The sequence below is a fragment of the Lacerta agilis genome, chromosome 3 (genome assembly GCF_009819535.1).
Source record: "Lacerta agilis isolate rLacAgi1 chromosome 3, rLacAgi1.pri, whole genome shotgun sequence".
Taxonomy (NCBI): domain Eukaryota; kingdom Metazoa; phylum Chordata; class Lepidosauria; order Squamata; family Lacertidae; genus Lacerta; species Lacerta agilis.
The window spans coordinates 51,509,368-51,531,071 of NC_046314.1; the positions used below are offsets into that span (position 1 = coordinate 51,509,368).

The 21,704-nt window shown below is 41.1% G+C and overlaps 1 protein-coding gene across 2 annotated transcripts; it reads right to left on the reverse strand.

Annotated features, from left to right (window-relative positions):
* Nucleotides 1-377: 377 nt before the first annotated feature.
* GOPC (golgi associated PDZ and coiled-coil motif containing) lies at nt 378-19,364 on the reverse strand. 2 transcript variants are annotated; one of them, XM_033143679.1, is made up of 9 exons: nt 18,925-19,364; nt 10,662-10,826; nt 8,107-8,130; nt 6,384-6,559; nt 5,281-5,446; nt 3,673-3,768; nt 3,130-3,294; nt 1,951-2,131; nt 378-1,165 (listed from the first exon to the last, which is right to left on the reverse strand). In XM_033143679.1, exons 1-9 carry the CDS (start codon nt 19,240-19,242, stop codon nt 1,053-1,055), a joined length of 1,404 nt encoding a protein of 467 aa, XP_032999570.1. In that variant the 5' UTR covers nt 19,243-19,364; the 3' UTR covers nt 378-1,052. The 2 variants fall into 2 exon arrangements, with proteins under 2 accessions (XP_032999570.1, XP_032999571.1); XM_033143680.1 differs by lacking the exon at nt 8,107-8,130 and having other exon boundaries at nt 18,925-19,363.
* Nucleotides 19,365-21,704: the final 2,340 nt, after the last annotated feature.

The following is a 21,704-nucleotide window of genomic DNA, read 5'->3' on the forward strand; positions in this document are numbered from 1 at the left end:
TCTAAGGCATGATGTACTCCTGTGCTCCCATTCTGTGGATGAGCCACATTGTCAAAAATGTAACAGTACTGTTAGCCTGTAGAGCTCCTTTAGACAGCCCAGGGTCACATAGATGGCACTGTGGGCAACTGTAAAACATACTATGCAGTGGAAAGAAGGGTCATCTAACTCCATCCTAATTCAGTTCACATAGAATGGTAGCCACCCAATGATACAATTTTGTAAATTGAGCATGCTACACTTAAGGGCAGACATAATTCCAAGAGGCCAATTTTACACTTATTTTGCATTTTAAAATTAACAGTATTCTGTTTAATACCTTTGGAGAATACTTCACATTCAGCACTGATTGGCAAGAGTTTAAAGGAACGTATTTATATATGCTGCATTAAATAATGCTGAAAAATATCTCAGGAACAGATCACTAGAATCTAATTCAGAGATTTAACATCACAATAAATATTTAGCAGCTAAAATGTTTTGTATGTGTATGTTTTAAACCAAACTTATTTTTGTATATTGTGAAAATCTGAAATGAATTGACTTTGCTGTTTACTTTTTACAATACACATTTTAAAAGCAACTAGATAAGTCATGGATTTTACCTCTGAGAAATCATGTCTCCCTTATATATGGTCATTAAAATCTATTTCTCTAGCAAATGAATGCCAATTTTCTGCTTCTGCTATTAGTCAGAGGATTCAAGTGTCAAAGGTCTTTTGCTTTAGTCTATCCCTTTTATCATAAACAAGATCCAAAGTTAAATTGAAGAAAAGCCTTTGGAAACAACATGCTTTGGTGCTTATAATTCAAAGGAAATTAATCTGACATGCAACTTCTTAGAAAAATGGGAAATTTTACACATTTAGATACGCTCATAATGAAGCCCTGAGGTAACCAACAGAACAGCTTTTTTCCAGGCAACAGCAACACAGCTCCTCTTTATCCCTTTAATAGTCCTTTATAATTTTATGTGGAATTTTGAATGCAGAACAGTCTACACAACCTGTCTTGGGGAAGGGACCAGTCCCACTGATGAGTTAGTGGTGGTTTTAGGCTAAGCTTTCAGCAGATTGGTCTAGTTTAGATATAGTCTCCTCTGTTTCAACTGAATTTCCTAGGTCTCCATTTTCATGGCCATCAATACTTGCTTTCTTATCAAACACTGCAAAAGAGAGAAAAGAATGTTTGTAACATTTTATAGTACAGCATCCTAAAGTTTACAAACTGACCCACCCACCAATTTTTGCTGATAAGGAGAAAACATGCACCAATGCTGCACAGGAAGGCAGAAATTCCAAGACTTCTAGAAATGGACTGTGTATAAAACAAGTTAAGAAGAATAGGAACTACTGCAGGCCAAAACCTCTTTTCCCCATCTACTTGTGCTCTTGCAGAGGGCTAGGAATTAATATGGTTCTCCACCTCCCCTCTAAGAAGACCTTCCAACTAGCACAGAAACACCACACAAAACAGAAGTACGTACACAATGCAGAGGCGCCCCCCCCCCAAGTTATGGGTAGGGATTTGGCAAATCCAGATTTTGAAAATTGTGCTACATTAATATTTTGACCAAATGAATTTCATCAATATGAAATCTTTAAATCACATCACATCACAAAAATAGTCACCAAGAAAGAGGAAAGGAAGAATATACCTCCAATTTCAAATCAAGGGTCTGCTTTATGGGAATATAGGAAAATATGGCAATATTCTGACAAAAATAGCAAAAGAAAACGATGAGCTGCCATCCTGCCCAACCATTATATTTGTCAAGAACATAAATGGTTTAACCTTGCATTTTGTGACACAACTGCATAACTGTCATCCCTATCTAAGGACAGATCATCCTAAGCATACCCAAACAATTGAATCTAAATTTACAAAATCAAGTTTGAATTGTTGTACCTAAGTTAGTTATTAAAAACAAACAAGCCCCAGAACATTTACCTTGCAATTGTTTGACATCTCCACATCCAGATTTTCTATTGGAAGCAGAGTTTCCACCTTCCTCCAATTCGTCAAGATACAAACGATAACGATGTCCACTCTCATCCTCATATTCTACATTTTCATCATCTGAGTCCACTTCTGGAGCAACGTACACAACTTCAAACTCAATTTCCCCTCTCTAGAATAGAGAAATGAAGATTATGTTGCTCTAAGAATGGGCAGTCCATTCATAACACTTAAAATATGAAAACTCAGAACTATACAAAATGTAGAATAGCTATACAACAGAACAGTAAAAAAAAATATTCCTGATATAAAAGAAAAGCCAGATCAAGTCCTGCAATACATGCCTGCAGAGTATATTCATCCAGATAATCTTTCTGAAAGAAGAACATTTGGGAGGACTTTCTGGACACTCTGAAGCAAGGCCCAAAATGCATGGACTATTGCTCAACTTTAGTTTAATTCTGGATGTGACTTATATGTATGGAAACTGGGTTTGTTTGTTTTTTTGAAAACTGCAATACAGACACTTTTAAGAGCCTCCAAAACATTCATCTAGTGAAACTTGCACTTTCAGTAATTGAAGAAGAAAGCCTCACACAGAATGTTTTCCCTACCAATGGTGGACCTCAGGTCTCAAATTTAAGTGGTGCCCTGTGTGATGCCAAAATTTGGTGCCCCCTATGCCCCTTCTCATGTTCCATTCTAAATCTTAGTTGTGGCATCCCCTACAGTGCCCAGTGCGACCAAACCGGTCGTGCTCCCCTAAATCTGCCCCTGGCCCTATCTTAAGAAACATAGGAAGCTGCCTTACACCAAGTCAAAACACTGGTCCATCTAACTCAGCCTTGTCTACACTGAATGGCAGGAGCTCTCCAGGGTTTCAGAGAAGGAATCTTTCCAAACCCTGTCTGGAGATGCCAAGGACTGAACCTAGGACCTTCTGCCCTTTGCATGCAAAGCATGTAGCTCCACTACTGAGCGCCTGTATGCTGCCCAGTAATTAATAAACCCTTCTTCTTAGTGCTTGTGTTCAGACACACACAATCCTTGGTCATAGAGCTGAAATGGAGAAACATCAGGAGGCCCTGCCCCAAATTATTGGCAAAACCCCACCAAAAGTATATATATTCATATTAACAGTTCAGTATTCATGATATAAAAATAAAATACCTGCTGCGAAAGAATAGTTACAGCTTCTTTATGTTTGGCATCTCTCAAATTAACACCATTTACTGCCAAAATGGCATCTCCAACATGCAGACCTCCACATCGATCAGCAGGCTGACCTGGGTGAATTTCAGAGATGAGGATGGGAACACCATGCTCCTTTCCACCCTATCACAATGACATAACACAAGTCAGGAGATTGCCACAATTCCAAAATGATTTATAGCCTAACACTGTGTATGTTCTTCACTGTAGGTTTCAAAAGTGTTGAATTCATGCTGCTCTTCCAACAAATATGGCTATAAGTATTTGCTGCTCTGCATATTTGATGTGTAGCACAGTTTATAATGCATTTGTAGCAAAGATTTCACAAAAGCATAATGAAAAAATTGAGTTCTTTCAGTGGCATTTATAAGAGTTACAAAAGCAAGCATTTGATATAGGTAACATGGGCCAGTGTGACACACAGGAAATATAAAATAAAATGTTAAGTATCTTATTAGTAAACAATGAATCCTAGAAAATGAAAATAAATTCAAATATTACGGTAATTGAAATGCCCAGTCCTTCGTGATCTTCTTTCACCAACAGAACTTTCCTTATGGGACCAACACCTTGACTCTTCTTTAAGGAATCTGGATCCTAGTTTTTTTAAAAAAATAAACATCTATGAAAATGCTTTTTCGAAGTTTTCCAGAGATTCACAGGACACTACTATCACTAGAGACAAAATAATCTCTAAATTCAGAATGCTATAGACATTGCTGCTATAAGAAGATTACTTTAGAAAGGAGAACACATGCACCACAGTCCTATCCAAGATCCTGGTGGATGTGGCACAAGCAAAGGTTTTTCCTACACTGGCTTCAAGATAAGCAGACATAAACAAATTTTGGGCACTAAAATGCAATTAGAGAATACCCTTGTTACAGTTCAAGAAGTCACAGTGATGTTCCAGAAGCTGAAGGATACAGACTTCCATTTTGATGGGGTGTAAGAGGCTGGAAGAAGTCCCACCACCCTCCTTCCCCTTTCCACAGTACCAGAGCAACAGGCTTTATAACCTCCAGCACACAAGTGTTTTTAAACGAAAAGTTTTTTAGGTTGTTTTGGGGGTGCAATTTAGGGCCTGAAAGGTTGTAAATAAACCAAACAAAAAAGCAATGCATTTCTTTGTGCCAGCACTATAAACCCCATGTGTTTCACCACCTCTGAGCAACAGGTTGTATGTTCAAGAGCTTGGGAGACTCAGTATGCAGTGCAGAGGATAGGCTGGGACAGGAAGGACCAAAGTTCAAATCACCACTCAGTCATGAAGCTCACATGCTTATTATATTCCAGACACTAATCTCAGCCCAGCCTACTTACAGTGTTATTGCAAAGATCAAATGGACTATCCTGAGCTCCAGAATCTTAAAGCAGAATGCCTAATAAGATTCTCACATCTATAAATTAAGGGTGATGTGGATGTAAATGCTGTGAACGCTTTCAATATTGGATACCTTTTTTTATTTACAGCACAATCTTAACTGTGTTTACTCAGAGGTAAGTCCTATTGACTTCAAGAAGGATTACTCCCAGGTAAGTAAAATAATGACTGCAGCCTATGTCACTAACTAGGATTCACTTATTCCAAATCCTAATACAGAATATCATAATTATTCCTTAAGTTTCATATACAGTTGTACCTTGGAAGTCAAACGGGATCTATTCCAGAAATCTGTTCGATTTCCAAAATATTCAAAAACCAAATTGCAGCTTCTGAAGCCCCAATGGACATTCGGGTTCCAAAAGAACGTTTGCAAACTGGAACAATCACTTCCGAGTTTGTGGAGTTCGGGAGCCAAAACATCTTGCGTTCCAGGGCGTTCGACAACCAAGGTATGACTGTACCGTATGTATAATTTCTTCCCCTTGACTATTGAGGTGAGTTAGTAAAAAAAGGAAAAATGCAGTCTTTATACGCACTGTGATAAAATAGTATTGTAATTTAATCTACAAAAAAATGAAATTCCTTTTTTTCTGCCCCACTGATCTGAGCCATAATAAGAATTTCAGTTTTGAATGGCAACAGATATATTAATATATCCAATGTCGACATACATTTAAAGGTACAAACATTATGTTGACAAATGTTGAAAACAAGCAGCTTACATGTCCTGGGGGTACTTGCATGGGTCGCTTTAGATCATTACGACCGCGACATGCCCTGATCACAGTTTTATGCCGGTGCAGATGGATTTCAGCTTCCAGCTGGTTCCAGAGTTTATCATGAGCAGGTCCTTTCATATCTCTGCCTAGTAACTGAATTTGCTGAACCCTACATAATGAGAAAAGAACATATGTATGAAGTGAGAGGTTCAAACTACTCTTTGATTTGCTCTCTCAGTGCCATGTTCTCAACTCCAATAAAGAGGTAATCAAATGGCTTACAGTCTCTGCAATAATAGGGAAAGAAAGTGGGGAGGGTGCCATACCATACTCTTCCATAGCCAAGCTTAAGGCTGCTTCCACATTTGGCATTTACTGTGGAATAGACATGCTTTGTTCACTCACTTTTTAAGGAGTATTTGCATAATGTCTTGAGTAAAACATCCCCCTCACATTTTACCTGTTCAGCTGCAGACTTTTTCCAGAGATAAAAAAATCCCTCTGTGGTTGAGCTGTGCAATTTCCTCAGGTATAGATGGCCTAACTGCCACTCTGGCCAGTTAAACTGCTCTTCCTTCTATATGATCCATTTTTCTTCTCCAGGAATGAAGTCAATCACTTAAAATCTGGGTCCAAATAGCACTGTCTCTGTATCTGTTTCTTCCCCCTTCCCCCTGTATTCATGATCAGGAGTGCAGTGAGGAGGGAGTATTTAAATCACACACATAGGTCCCAATGAAAATAACCCCCTTCCAATGTTTCAAGCTCAGGAAAGGGGAATTGTCCACTTTACTACATAAAGTTAGAATCTGGGAAGCATAATTGATATTCCACTTCCAGCTTGAAGCAGAACTAGAATGATTGCAGAATGTTAAATCGCCCATGTTTGAAAGCATCCCAAATCCAACCTTGTGAATCCAGGTCCTTATCTTCTCCCACTACAGATAGTTTTTATAGCAGTTCAGCACTATCCTGATAAGCTCTTATATTCTATTCTTCCACATCCCCCATATGGTCCACACAAATACCCTGAGATCAGGCATATCAACTCCTAATCAACAATTCTGTCCCAAATGTACATCGCAAGCTACTGAATTTTTACACACCTTCCAGCTAGTTCTTTATCTAAATATTTGGCTGCGAGTCTTGCCCCATATACTTCAGCCTGGAGCACAGCTATGTGTCGACGAAGTGCCTCATTTTCCTTCCGAAGTAGCTTCACTTCAGCTTCGAGTTGAGCTTCTTTCACCTTTTCTTTCTTGTTGGCTTCAAGTTCTCTCTCCTGGCAAAGTAAAGACCCTGATTATTTTAGCCACAAACTAAACAGTCCTAGTATGTGGATATAAAAACTGCAAGCATCTTTAGTTTAACCTTTAATTTCACAGAAAAAAACCATGACACACAACGTTTAGATACAATCTGCGTGTACACATTTACAAAGGTTTTGCAAGTGAGTAGAAAAATGTGCATGTCACAAAGCATTTTACAAATCTTAATGTTTTACATATCTAACTGCATCACAAGGCAATTTGAGGGACATGTCTGGAAAGCTACATTTGTTCTAGAAGAACTATCTACAATTGAGCTATCATAATGTGAAACTTTTGATGACACAGCAGCTAATTTAGGATAATATAGCATGGCACTGCTTATTAAAAGAATTGCAAATATGAAGAAAGGCAACTAGTTGGCTAAAATTATGTATATTTAAGACATATGGCAAGCATGTTAAATGAACTGATGAAAATAAAATAAGCTTCTTTAAAAATAGTTTTTTTAAACACACAAAAATAATACCCAGTCTTGCTGTTCCAAGGCATATTTAATTGCCAGGGAAGAACACAGAGATAAGACTTAAGGAACTGGGGCTTTTTATTTAGGAAAAAAGGTAGGGAACGGGACAAAGCACGAGAAAACTTTAATAAATATGAATAGTGTAGTAGAGAAAGTAAAGAGAGAATGTATTCCCTCTCTGTCCTCCTCATTCCTAATGGACAGAGTGGATATTACCCACTGTTTACACTACAGAAAGGTACAGGCATGGAGAAATGAAATTTTCCTGATTAAAATTGAAATACGCTAGGAAAAAACCACACTGAATCTCACCATTTCTTGTCTATATTCCAATAGGATTTATAAAGGTTTCTAAGTATCTATAAGTTTAAAAATTGCAAGTTAAGTTCATTTTTAATTTCTGCACATATATCATGGCAGCCTGGGCAAAAATATAGTGCCGTGACATTGGCTTTTGGAATGCCACCACTGAAGGGTAGGTAGGAAAAGAACACTACATAAATATACCATCATGTATCAATTTTTTTAAAAAAAACATGCTGTTTTACAGGACATATAGGTATTCTTAAAACAGTCTGGATTCTGGACAAAAAAACAGACAAACATTTTAGGTTTCATTGCACTTTGCATGACTTTTTGGTTCTTGAACAGCTGACTGCCATGCCATATCACAGCTGATTTTGTCTAAAGCCTGAGTGCATCACAGAGTTAGTAGCCTGGATCTCTGGATTGAGATCAATGTCAATCTTTAATAACCTGCTACATTTACACTCAATTCCAAGCTTTACTTCAAAATCCCCACATTAGTCATAGCAATCAACAGCAACAATACAGACATGCATGTTGAGTGGAAAAGAGCATCAAATCTAAAAGGAGTATTGAACATAAACAGGGACTTGGCTAAGAAACTGTGGAGAGAAAAGAATCTAGCAGAGATTCACTGGCACTAACTCTCCAGGCTAATATGCGCAGCTCTGCAGAAAACTACTGCACTGCTTCGAATTAAACACAAATGAAGACAGCCAGTGAACTTACCATATCCTCCACAGAAGGGGCAGACTTAGGATGAGAGAGAAAAAGTTTAGTGATTAGAAATACTGCCCCCCCCCCAAAAAAAATCAATCTTATAGAAGGCCATACATTGACAAGATTCTTAATCTAAGCAGTAATCAAGTTGTATGATCCATGGTTACAAAAAAGACAGCAACTATAAATACTTGCTCATGGAATTTCTCTCACACTGTGAAATGGGGAAATGTCTCCAAATAAATGGAAACTGTGATTTTACTAGCAAATTTCCTCCCTATAAAACAACAGTTTTAAAACACGCATAATTGAAACCTGCACTACGACAAGCATTCTTTTTTTAAAAGAGATGTGAATACTGGTGGGGCAAATTTTAAAGGAAGACTGGTCTGGAGATGATCTTTTTTCAGTTCCACTTCCTTCTTTTTCATGGGCACAGTCATCATCTGATATGGTTTGAACAAGAACTAGCAGGAACTGAAAAACAAGTACTGTATGCCTTTCCAGCTAACAATGAGCAGCAGATTTTGTACGTCATCACACCTTTTACATAAACTAAGCCTTTCCTGCAATACCCTCAAAAAGTTATTTGTTTCTTGGCAAAATGAAGATTTATACTTTTGATTGATTATCTGATTTAAAATCAAATAATCAATTACTTTGAATGTACGTGTAATGTCCTTGGATGGTTGCTCATGAGTAACCAGGCAAAACTCCAGCCATTCCTTTAGTAGTTTTATTGTGCATACTATGTACAGTGCAGAGCTTAAAAGTTCGTGTCTGTATCAACCGTCTGCAGAATCCGGGAGTGGCCCCTTCCAGTTCTGACCCCAACATAAGAGTTTTCGTATACGAAATCTCCGCCTCCCCTCTTTTTGTTTCACCCCTCTGCGTACTTGGGGTGACGGAAATAGCATGTCTCCCTCCTCGCCCGCTGAGCGAGAGGAGTGCAGGGTCTCTCCAACATCCCCAGAGCCTCAGCTCTCCAGCTCCTGAGCTGCCTGCCCCTCCCCACTGGAGACCTCGCTGCTCCCTCCGCTGGAAGAGGAGGTGCTACTGGTCAGGTGGCGCTGAGGCTCTCTGTAGCATGCCAAGAGCCTTTCCACCACCCTGCGCTGAGCCGGGGAAAGTTCCCTGACAGTATGTCTGGAATTCAGATTGCTACTCAGGTTCATTGATAAGACCTGTACTAGCCCACGCGAACTTTTGTTTTCTTTAGCCAACCACTGTGTGGGAACAGGATGCTGGACTAGATAGGCTTTTGGTCTGATTCAGCAGGGCCCTAATGTCCTTATGGTGCTTCTGAATCTCCCCTTAATTTGCCAGGCATACATGTGATCCTATAAAGGGGTGGGGACTTTGGGCTCAAAAAACGTATTTCACAGTTCTTAATTCTAAGTGTATGTGAATAAAAGGCTAAGATACAGTAGCCCAAAATTTGTTGACTCTAGCCATGAATAAAATATCATGCAGCCCCTAGCACACTGGAATTTGGCTGACTAGATAGTTCATTAAATACATGACATGCTACTATAACTGGACAAGCACTTAGAAAGCTCTTATCCAAATGTGTGCTACTTGCATGCCTCAATTCCATAATACTGAATTCAATCCACAAAAATAGGAATCTATGACAGTGGAATCCTCTACATCGAGGTGGGGAATCTTTTTGGCCCAGTGGGCCAGTTTTCTATCTCCTCCACCCCAATTGGGTGGTGAGAGCTACTCATTAGTCATCACCTGACATCATAATGACATCAGTTGATTGATACCTGTCAAAGCTCAGCACTTCCCCAATGTCTGGCTATCAGCTGGTTGCCGTGTGCTAGGGAAGCACTCAGAACAGGTCTTGGAAAAAGATTTGCACAGCACTTCCCAAATACCTGATTTTGGGGCCTTTGGGAAGTGATGCACGAAGCGCTTGTAATCCCTGTTCTCAGCACTTCTCAGGCACCTTGTGCAGTGCTTCGAAAGGATCCAACAACCAGCAGCTTGTCAGAAACTTGTATAAATGGTCACAAGGCGTACAGTCCCTGCAAAGCCCCTTTTGGTCAAGCACCACCCTTACGTGTTCCACATGTGATTTCATATGTGATGCCCAGTGTAGGGAAGATGGCTTGGCAGGTCAACTGGATAGTCTTGGCAGGCCAAATTGGGCTGATTGGGGGCAGGGGGGACTCCACTTCATTTTACATCTCTAGCTAATAGATTTAACAGTCTTTTAGGTAGCAAGCCTAACCATCGCAAGTGACACTCAGATAACTAGATAAACTGCTTCCTAGATAATACAGAAAGGCAGAAGATGAATTCTATGAGCACACATGCATACAAATAAAATACTGTATTTATTCGAATCTAATGCTCAACTTTTTTGGCCAAATTACGTTAAGAAAATTCAATTCGATGGCACATTTACACTCACCAGCAAATACTTTTTTTGGTTTAAATGTTCTGAAAACTGAGGTGTACATTAGATTTGATGGCACATTAGATTCAAGTAAATACAATAGTTTGGAGTAACAACTCTGCTGTAAAAATAGGTCCTTCCTGTTACTAGTACTCACCAACTTTGCTTTTATTGTCCCCGAGTCAACACTCTGACCAGTTTTTGCATGGAGTTGAAGCTGGATGGCATGGAGTTGTAATAGTTGATCGTGCACCTCTTTTTCTAATACTGCTTTTTCAGCCCGTGTTTCTGTCAGTTCTGATTTCATGTCCACTAGCTGTGCCTGGAACATAAGTTATTCAATAATCCACATGATTAAAAAGTCTATAGAAAAAGATACTTTGACTCTGGGTGTTTCCTGTCCTTCATATTAGTGTAAATCACCAGCCTTTAAACCAAACAAACAACACAGGTTTCTCTACATATTCACAAAACCACTTAAGAAGAAGTTTTTTCAATCTGTGCAAGTTTGCATCCTAAACACAGATTGAATCAGACTGATTGATCAATAACAGGAACAGAATATTATGGAATAAACTGAAAAAGTGAGAAGATACCACCCTTTAATAACATGCTAAAGCCCTGTCATACAGGAATAGTGGTCATGTATGTTTGCCAAGGGAAAATTTATACACAATTATATTAAGGAACAGACCTACCGAGTCATAACATATATGGAATGTTTGGCACAACCAATCAGAAATATATTACATACTGAAAGAGAAAGAGAATGTTCATGCTCAAGTTCCAAGCAAGTTTGGCAAATCAGTTAGAACGGTAAAATTCTAAGGTTAATGACAGTTAAAGATTTAGCATAACCTCTAGCTGATTAATGTGTTTCACCAATGAAAGACCTCTAGCTGGGAATTTGCTTTTGTTTTCTGCTATGTAAATTGTCTAATATCAGAGGCCTTTTGGTTTATCTAGTAAGCCTTAACATTCAACAGGGCATTAACAGCATACAAATATATGATTCAGTTAATATCCTAAGATCTTTTAACGCAGCTAATAGTCAATTGTTTCCTGCTTGTTTATTCTTACTGGTATGTCAGTCTACAACAGGCTTCCTCAAACTCAGCCCTCCAGATGTTTTGAGACTACAATTCCCATCATCCCTGACCACTGATCCTGCTAGCTAGGGATCATGGGAGTTGTAGGTCAAAAACATCTGGAGGGCCAAGTTTGAGGAAGCCTGGTCTACAAAATAGTAGTGGATTACCCTACACCTTACTGTGCTTTAGGAAAGCCTGGAGGTATGTACTAGCCTTTACCTTAACTGTTTATTGTTTTCATGGTTATTGCTGAAGGGTGTGAGTGGGTGGAAGAAGACTAACCCCCAAGTACACTAGGCATTGTTAAACTGTAGCATAACACATTTACAATTTATCACTGCAAGAAACAAGAGGCTATAGTAGTCTAAACAGTGGTGTGTTATAATTCATGATCACTATTTTCTTTTATGTCGATTACTCTTTCATAGCTGTTAAGAGCTTAGAAAAGACACTCCGCCAATTGCAAACAATAATGACTGAGCAAGTCTTGCTGATATAATTGCCATATTGCGCAAACATACAGTCTAGATGTACAATTTGCCAACAGGAAGTCAAATGTTAAAAACTAACTTGTTGCTTACAACTGTTTAGCAAGGGGGGGGGGGGAGATTGGACAGCTTTAACAAGATTTATGTGCACATTTCACTAAAGGAATCACTAAGATGGTTAAAACTGTATTATTTAAAAATATTTTTTTGTCCTACCATTCAACTTAAGGGTTTCCAAGGCAACCACATGAACTTCAGGAGACAGTAAATAATGCTTTTAGAAGTGCTAGGCTCCATATGAAAATTGGGAGATTATACTTCGCCAGTAACTGATTCCAGTGAGGGAAAGTGTATTGGGTGTATTGTAAGCTTTACTTCTCATTAATATTGATAAATTGCTGAAGGATGTTCTAAAGTACAATTTTTAAGTCAACTTCAATTCTTAGACTTCAACAAACTTTTAATTAGAACATAAGCTTACATACAAGTAGGGTTTGAGCCATCACTTTTTACCATATCTATGGATGTGTTACTGATCTGATTCAAACAAGAGGAGGAAGGTACGGTACATTTGGAAGCATCAATGCATCAAAAATAGAGTAAGAAATAAAAGACAGCATTGATGTTCTCTAATTGCCTTCAAGCTATTAATACAGTATATTTAGAACACCAGTGTCACTATTTGTCAAAATATTTTTAACTTGCTCTATTAGCAGTTGATCTCAGGTTGGGATACACCTGTAAAACAATCAATAAAACAATCCTTGAAATCCAAAAACCATAAAGCACTAGTTATATTCAACACAAAGTCTAAAATGCTTGACACCAACAAACAGCACAAGCAGGTCAAATACTGAACTACTCTCAAAATGGCCCAAATGTCAAAGAAAAAAGTAAGATATTAATTTGTGCCAATTTATAGTCAATATCAGTGTCAGGAAGGGGGGAATTACATAACTGGAGCACCACAACAGAAAAGGATCTCTCCTGCATCTCCACATAATGTTCAGCTTCCAGGGGAGGGACGCACAAGAGAGTACCTACCCCATCCAACCCCAGCAAATATTAATTCTCAGGGAGGAATATATGGAGAGAGGCACCCTTGCAAGTACTGAGGTCGCGAGCCATTTAGCGCTCTAAGTGTCATCATTAACACATTGAAAGCAGACTGGAAGCATTTGGCAGTCAATGTAATTTCTTTATGACCAGCCGTAGATGGATTCTATGAGAGACTCCCAACAGCAATCTTGCTGCTGGCTTCTGTCCCTTTTATGACATCTTCAAGAGCAGCCCCATGTAGAGCACACTGCAATAATCTAACTGCAAAGTTACAAAAGCAGACACTCTTATGACCAGACTGCTTCTGTCTAGCAACAGTCAACTGGCAAGTCAGCCAAAATTTGCCGAAACTGCTCCAAGCCACCAAAGCTCTTGAGCTTTGAGTGGCAAGATTGAATCTAGAGTATTCCCACACTACATTCTTGTTCCTTCCGGAGGATTGCAGTCCCATCTAGACCAGGTTGATCACCAAATTACTGGAATCAAAACCCACCAATCTACTGAGCCTCCATCTTGTCAGGATGCCGTTCCAGTTTACTGGCCCTCATCCAGTCCATAATGGCAGGCATGTGGTTATAGACATCCAGGACTTGCACAACCTCACCTGACTCAGATGTCATGGAGAAACACGCTGGGTATCATCAGCATACAGCACACCATAATCAGCACACCAGCTCCAAAAACTCCAGTGACCTCTCTTAATGGCTTCATAAAGTTGTTAAATAGCACAGGGGGCAGAATAGAACCAGTGGTCTCCCACAGCTTGTCATGGAGTAGAGCAGAAGTTCGTCAATACTGCCTTATGGAACCTATCCTATAAGTAGGAGTAGAACCATGATAGTACCATGCCCCAAACATCTATCCCACAAGCATTGATATGTACCATGACAGGCAAGGTTTGAGAGCACCTGTAGTTGGTTGGATTCATTGATTCAATCATCTCATCCACTTCCTCAGAAAACACCAACCAAAACTGATTCCAAGATACCTGAATAGACAGTACACTGGACAGCTCCACAGATATTGCAACTTGACACTGTAGCTGGGACAATAGGATACAAGCAACTTTTTCTTCCAAGTGTTTAACAAATTTATCATAGCAGGGATCCAATCCACTTCCTTCTAAGTCTGACTACAACAGACTATTTACTACTTAGAACCACTCTGCTGGATGATACTGCAATGGATGAAGCAAAATAAGTCCTTTAGACATGGCACTGTGCTCAGTCATACTCAATGAGGGATCCCCACCATCAAACCAATCTAATGAGGAAATGGTCTCTCCATAACAACAGTGTTAATGGACGACCATCCCCCCAAGAGTTTGGATCCCAGCAGAAAGGAGATTCTATCTCGTATCACTGCCTTAGAAGACCAGGGGGCAGGCATAGAAGGGCATCTGAAGAGAAGATCTTGGGAGTGGGCAGAGCTCCAGGGTTGTTGTGAGGACCTCTGTGATAAATTTTGCAAAATAAATATGTTAACAGAAATAAACTTACAATACCATACCATTCTGTAAAAAAAATCAAAAATCAAACCAGAACTTTAAAAACCATACCAATACAAAAGGGACTCAGCTTAGCATATCAGTACATCCTAAGCCACACTAGAACAGACTGTAATGCAGATCACTTCAGAGAAGGAAGGAGAGTACCTTTTACAAAATATCAAATTCATCAGTCTCAACCAATTTATTTTTAGAGATCAGCTATTATCAAGATCGTCTGAAGAGAATAACTGGAAGCAGCTTATCTAGTCTACAAACAACATTTTTCAGTAAGGTAAGCACCAGCTGAAGAATACTTTATTTTATTTTTACCCTGAAAGTTTAAAGTGATGTGTCTAAGGGAAACCTATTTTAACTCTATGTACATATTAGTTAAAGCATTTGTTTGACTCTTTTTAATTCAGAATACAACTTCAAAGGAAATACATTACTGAGGCTTATAATACAGTGGTACCCCGGGTTACGTACGCGATCCGTTCCAGGTCACGGTACGTAACGCAGGCGTGCGTATAACGAACGCACACAAAAAACCAGAAGAAGCGCGATTTGAGCGCTTCTGCACATGCACGAAGTGCGCAGAACGCTTCTGCGCATCTGGGGGTTGCACGCACTCTGGAAACACTTCTGGGTTGCGGGCGTTCGCAACTCGAATGTCTGCAACACGGGGTGTGTGTAACCCGGGGTACCACTGTATTATGAATAAAACAAAAATTGAGAAAATGTTCACTCTGTCCATATACAACAACTGAGGGTCATTCAATAAAGCTGACTGGCAGTAGGTTCAGGACAAAGACACTTTTTCACATTATCATACTAATGGATTCACCACAAGATTTAGTTCTGGGCAGAAGTTAAAAATGGTTAACTGTGACTACCAGGTTGACTCTCATTATTATAAGCTGAGGAAAAACAGCTCTGCATTAAAAAGACTTTCAAGGCTTGTGTTAGGGTCACTCTCCATTAATGTGCCCAGCTGTGACCAAACACAGAGATACACTCAATTGTGCACTGCAGGAAAAGGCTGGTAATGGGAGGCATGCTATCTTCCAGCTGTTTCTCTCTATTACTTATTTCATTGAAGAACTACCCTGGTGTTCTTTAGAAGTCTATAGACACAGATCTAAAAGCACCATTGCAATGGAGCAAATGTACAGTTGATGTTCATTTGCAGCAGCATGGAAAAAATATTTCCTCAAGGTAGCACTCTGTTGTAAGGATATCACTTCAAAACACAAGGTTTTATAACAACCATTTCCATATAGCTCTATAACAGAAAATGACAGCTGAGTGACCTACTGTAACTGCTGCCTATTCTATGCACTCTCCGTTTTCTGAATTTCTTTTTAAAACCTGTTGTTTATGAAAAATATGTAACTTAGATTTTGAGTGCTTCCCCTATACTACTCATGGCATACTTATAGGAGGGGGAATGGTAAACACGAACAAACCTATCTTTTTCCTCTGCAGATATATCTCACACGACCTCACAAAAATGACTAGAAGAAAATTAAACAACTGAATAGGGTGGAGTCAGGAAGTTAATAGTGGGGCTACCTACCAAATCTCTGCTGAGAGAGTGTTCCACAGAATGGGAATGGCAACACTAAATGACTGACCTATAGTTGAGACCAGTAAGGCTTCGGAGACATGGGAAATAAGTAACAGTACTAGGCAACCAAGCTGGGAAATAAAGGTGCAGGTGGTCCTTAAGATATCCTGGAACTAGCTTGTTCAGGGCTTTGCAAATAATAATATGAAGATTAGACATACAATTTGAAAAACAATGTACTAATCTGTAAAATATTAGTAGTATTTCAATACCATAGGAAATAACTTTTATTAACAAAGGCTTTGTGAGTCTTCTTCAAAAGAAAGGTATAAATTCATTTGTAATAACTTAGCTTCATTGGGGTTTACTCAGTGATGGCTCTGCAGTAGCAGAAAGCACTTTTGCAATGCAGGATACCTGATTTTCTTTTATTCTCCCTACTTACTGCAGACCCTTGGAGCCCCCTACAAGCTGCTCGTGGTATGGGGGACCTTCTGGAATAATATGAGACATGTTATAGAAAGCCGCAGCAGATACAAGCATTTGGCAAAAAAATTACCTTCCACAAGTGATTGCTGTAGGGCAGGGATGTCCAACCAGTGGATCATGATCTACCAGTAGATCCCTAGCTGATCCTGGTAGATCGCGGGATCCTTATTATGTACAAAAAGTTACAGGGGAAAAACCACTGTGCAATCCTCCCTCCAAAAAGCTCAACAACTCTGGGCAATCCACCCACCCCACACACTTTCCTCCCCCCTCCAATGACAATGGGTTTTTTATACTGAGAATAGATCACAGCCTCTTGGGAGTTGGACATGCCTGCTATAGGAAGAAAGGAATGCTGCAGGCTTGATCAGGAGGAGCTGACCACATCCAGTCCCATGGGCTCCCTGTTCTTCATCCTTTTTATTAAGACATGAACTTCATTACCATGCATAGAAATCCTGCCATGGCTTATTTTATGGCCATGTCTTATTTTAGGAGAAACACGGTATATGTGCACTGTAAATAATTATGAATCCTATACCTGCTTATAACACCTTAAATTGTTATAAGAATTAGTGAGTGGAAAATTAGAGCAAGAAATGGGAAGGAGTCCACTGTACTGTGGCCCAGCTCAAACGGCTTAATCTTAGTTAATGATCATCAAAATCTCTGCAGCCCTAACTTATTTTGTCTCTCCTCTAGAGAGATCTAGAAGACTTATTCTGGTGAAATATGAAGATTTTCTACCTGAAGAACTAAAAAAGACTACCAGTGTTTCTTATGGGCATGGTCCTATTCTGGATGAAATTTTTCTGCACCATATTAAAATCCTGGAATTGTGTGTTATTCTGACTTAACCTATACAGCATTGCTCTACAACTGTTACTGAAGGATAATAATCAGACTGATACATTTTATTCTAATATGCTCATACCAATGCCTGCTACTACTTACAATCGTATGTACTTAATTTTTTGCATGTTGTTTGTAGCCACTGTCTTGTCCATAATAGTACTTATAATTTGGATTTAGCATCCCAATACTATAAAGTTGTGAGAGATACAGTTATTTGTTCCATCTAATAAAATATAATATTTCTTCCACAGTATACTGCAATTACAGTAAGAATACAGGCTTAATTATCAATGTAAATCAATAAATAAATTGTAACAACAGCTCCTGAAAATAGGTGGAAACAAGTTGATAACAAAATACTTATTTTGTTGTGTTATGATACATTTGCACTACGTAATTTTCTCCAGATACCACTGCTTACACTATGTTGGCCTGGGCTTATGAGATTTTGAATCTAACAGTGTCTGGTGGGCCACAGGTTCCCTGCCCTACACCTTGATTTTTTGTATTGTGTTCCACACAGACTTGTGACTAAAGTATTTCCTTGTCCTGCTCTGTCCATATTTCATGCCCAAAAAATATAATATGGCAAAGTATAAAATTTGAGAGCTGGTGCATTTGAAAAAGAGACAATGTGTTTGAGAGAAGACAGACATAGGTAATTTCCAATTCCGGATTGGAATTAAAGTGTGTCACAAGTCTGGAAAAAATGAAGACCTTTTGCATTCAAAGCATGCTCTATCACTGAGCCAGTGAGGTCATGGGTCATGTTTGAATCTCACATTACCATGTAACAGACACATTTAAAAGTTCAGAATCCAAAGAGACTCCAAATCTGGAAAACTACATAAAGCACCATTTTTGATTAGATATTTGATTTCTTAAAGTCTATACTGTGCCCAGATTTATCAGAAGCTGGGTTTTCAGCACATTGTTTCTGCCACACCCCCTAACATTACCTCCTACTACACTGAGCTTAATTTTTAGCCAGCCACCAAAACCGTAATAACTTTTGTCTACAAGGAAGAGCCACAGACAAACATCCTTGCTCCCTCCTTGATGGCAAGGTTTCCAAGTCTCTACTGCAAGGCTAAGACGCTATGCACTATGCTTAGGAGTTGATGGAGGCGCCCTGTGTCCTCACAGTATGGGGCAGGTGACACTGCTTTGCCTTGGAAGTGGGGGGGGGGAGAGAGAGAGAGATTCGCCATTTATTCCCATTTCAGAGATAGGAAACTGAGGGTGTGGCCATGATTTGCTTCCTCCTAGTGCCTCTGAAGGGAAAAAGAGGGAAAACCCGAGCGTCTCCTCCGTCCCGTTCCCCGCAAGGGAGCCGACAGCGGGCGGGAGGGCAGCTATTCTCTCCCGCTGCACAAATTCACCTCGAGCTTGTGGTTGATCTGGTAGACGGTCTGCGCTTTGTGGCAGAGCTGCGCGAAGCAGGAGCTGAGACTGGTCATCTTCTGCCTCCCCTCGTAGGTGATGTCCGCCTGGTCGGGGTCGATCTCGCCCAGCAGCAAGTCCACGTCCACGAATGCCTTGTCGAACTCCTTCTCCAGGACCTCCAGCCAGCGGAACATCGACAGGCCGCCGCCTCCACCGGGAGACGACGACGACGAGGAGGCCGCCGCCACCGCCCCGCCGCCGCCACAGGCCCCTGAGCCCGACCCCCCGCAGGAGCCCACTCCCACGCCAGACATTGTGACCCCTCGGCGGGAGACGCCTCCGCTCCTTCAACGAGGCCTGCCGCGCTAGCGCACCGGCGTCCCCAGCCGACCCGACCTAACCCTCGCCGGCGCCCGCGGGACGGCTCCTTCCACCCCCCGGTGCCCGCGAGGCGAGGCGGGACAAGGAAGCGTCGGCCTGAGCTCAAGAGCGGCGAGGGCGGAGCAGCGGCTGAGGGAGAACGAAAGAGGGGTGGGGTGGGCTCTCCTCGCGAGGCGGCGCATGCGCGCTAGGTACGACTTAGCTTCTGTCACCCGGTAGGGCAACGCAGAAAAACCGCTGCCGAACAGATCGGCGCTCGGCTTCTTCGGCCTGCCACAACAGAGGCTTCTTCGGCAGTCAGGTCGGTTGGGCCGAGATTCCCCACAAGTCGTCGATCGACGGGCGCTGGGGCTGCTGCTGCTGCTGCTGCCCTCTGCCAGAGGGGGCGCTGCGGCGCAGCTCTACTTCGAGGATGGCGCGAGTTTAGCAGCCTGGCTTTCGGTCTGGTTCTCATTCGCTTAAAGACGTGAGAAGCTCCTTCCTGGATCTTCCTCGACAGGCCAGGCCTGTCTAGCCCAGCGTCTTGTTTCCCACAGCGGCCGGCACGCCGGACTTGAAATAGCGACCTGCAATGCTGCTGCTTATTGGTCCGTTGGGAGCTCGCATTGACGTTAGGAAGCCGCGCCAGGTCAGAGCGCGAGCCGACGGGGAGGTTTCCCGAGTCCGTTTCTGAGCGCTGCCATACTCTTCCCAAAAGCTGTGGCTGAGCAAGGGGGTCTTAATTGGGGGAGCTTTTTTATGGAACATATACCACCCACAGCAAAGGGCTTGGAATTAAAGAACAAGGTGCCTTTCTCTGAGCACATTCTGAGCTCAGGCATTTGTTTCCAGTTCTAGCACTTAACTCGAGGTCTTAACTGAGCGCTTGTGCTCAAAAGTCCATGTCAGGTTAGGTTTTTTTTTTTAGTGAGGAAAGGAAGCTTGGCTGCTAGAAGTCATCAAGACCCTTCCCGATCTACTGCGATCAGCCGGGTCTACTTTCTGCCTCCAGTACTCGAGCTCTTGTTGTTTAGTCGTGTCCAACTCTTCGTGACCCCATGGACCAGAGCAGGCCAGGCACTCCTGTCTCCACTGCCTCCCACAGTTTGGTCAAACTCATGTTAGTAGCTTTGAAAACACTGTCCTACCATCTCATCCTCTGTCGTCCCCTTCTCCTTGTGCCCTCCATCTTTCCCAACATCAGGGTCTTTTCCAGGGAGTCTTCTCTTCTCATGAGGTGGCCAAAGTATTGGAGCCTCAGCTTCAGGATCTGCCCTTCCAGTGAGCACTCAGGTCTGATTTCTTTAAGGATTGATAGGTTTGATCTTGCAGGCCACAGGACTCTCAAGAGGCTCCTCCAGCACCATTATTCAAAAGCATCAATTCTTCTGTGATCAGCCTTCTTTATGGTCCAGCTCTCACTTCCGTACATCACCACTGGAAAAACCATAGCTTTAACTATACAGACCTTTTTCGGCAAGGTGATGTCTCTGCTTTTTAAGATGCTGTCTAGGTTTGTCATTGCTTTTCTCCCAAGAAGCAGGAGCCTTTTAATTTCATGACTGCTGTCACCATCTGCAGTGATGATGGAACCCAAGAAAGTAAAATCTCTTACTGCCTCCATTTCTTCCCCTTTGCCAGGAGGTGATGGAACCAGTGGTCATGATCTTAGTTTTTTTATGTTGAGCTTCAGACCATATTTTGTGCTCTCCTCTTTCACCCTCATTAAAAGGTTATTTAATTCCTCCTCACTTTCTGCCATCAAGGTTGTGTCATCAGCATATCTGAGGTTGTTGATATTTCTTTTGGCAATCTTAATTCCGGTTTGGGATTCATCCAGCCCAGCCTTTTGCATGATGAATTCTGCATATAAGTTAAATAAGCAGGGAGACAATATACAGCCTTGTCGTACTCCTTTCCCAATTTTGAACCAATCAGTTATTTCATATCCAGTTCTAACTGTAGCTTCTTGTCCCACATAGAGATTTCTCAAGAGACAGATGTGGTGATCAGGCACTCCCATTTATTTAAGAACTTACCATAGTTTGCTGTGGTCGACATAGTCAAATGCTTTTGCGTAGTCAATGAAGCAGAAGTAGATGTTTTTCTGGAACTCTCTAGCTTTCTCCATAATCCAGCACGTTTGCAATTTGGTCTCTGGTTCCTCTGCCCCTTTGAAATCCAGCTTGCACTTCTGGGAGTTCTCAGTTTTAAGCATAACCTTGCTAGCGTGTGAAATGAGCACAATTGTGCGGTAGTTGGAGCATTCTTGGGGATTGGGATGTAGACCGATCTCCAATCCTCTGGCCACTGCTGGGTTTTCCAAATTTGCTGGCATATTGAGTGTAGCACCTTAACAGCATCATCTTAAAAAAAATTAAATAGTTCAGCTGGAATATCATCACTTCCACTGGCC

Coding starts and splice junctions, on each gene's coding strand:
- GOPC (XM_033143679.1), bottom strand. CDS start 19,242: ATGTCTGGCGTGGGAGTGGGCTCCTGCGGGGGGTCGGGCTCAGGGGCC. Junction 8,131..10,661: donor GGACAATAAAAGCAAAGTTG/GTGAGTACTAGT, acceptor TCTCATCCTAAG/TCTGCCCCTTCTGTGGAGGA. Junction 6,560..8,106: donor CCCCTTCTGTGGAGGATATG/GTAAGTTCACTG, acceptor TTACTTTGCCAG/GAGAGAGAACTTGAAGCCAA.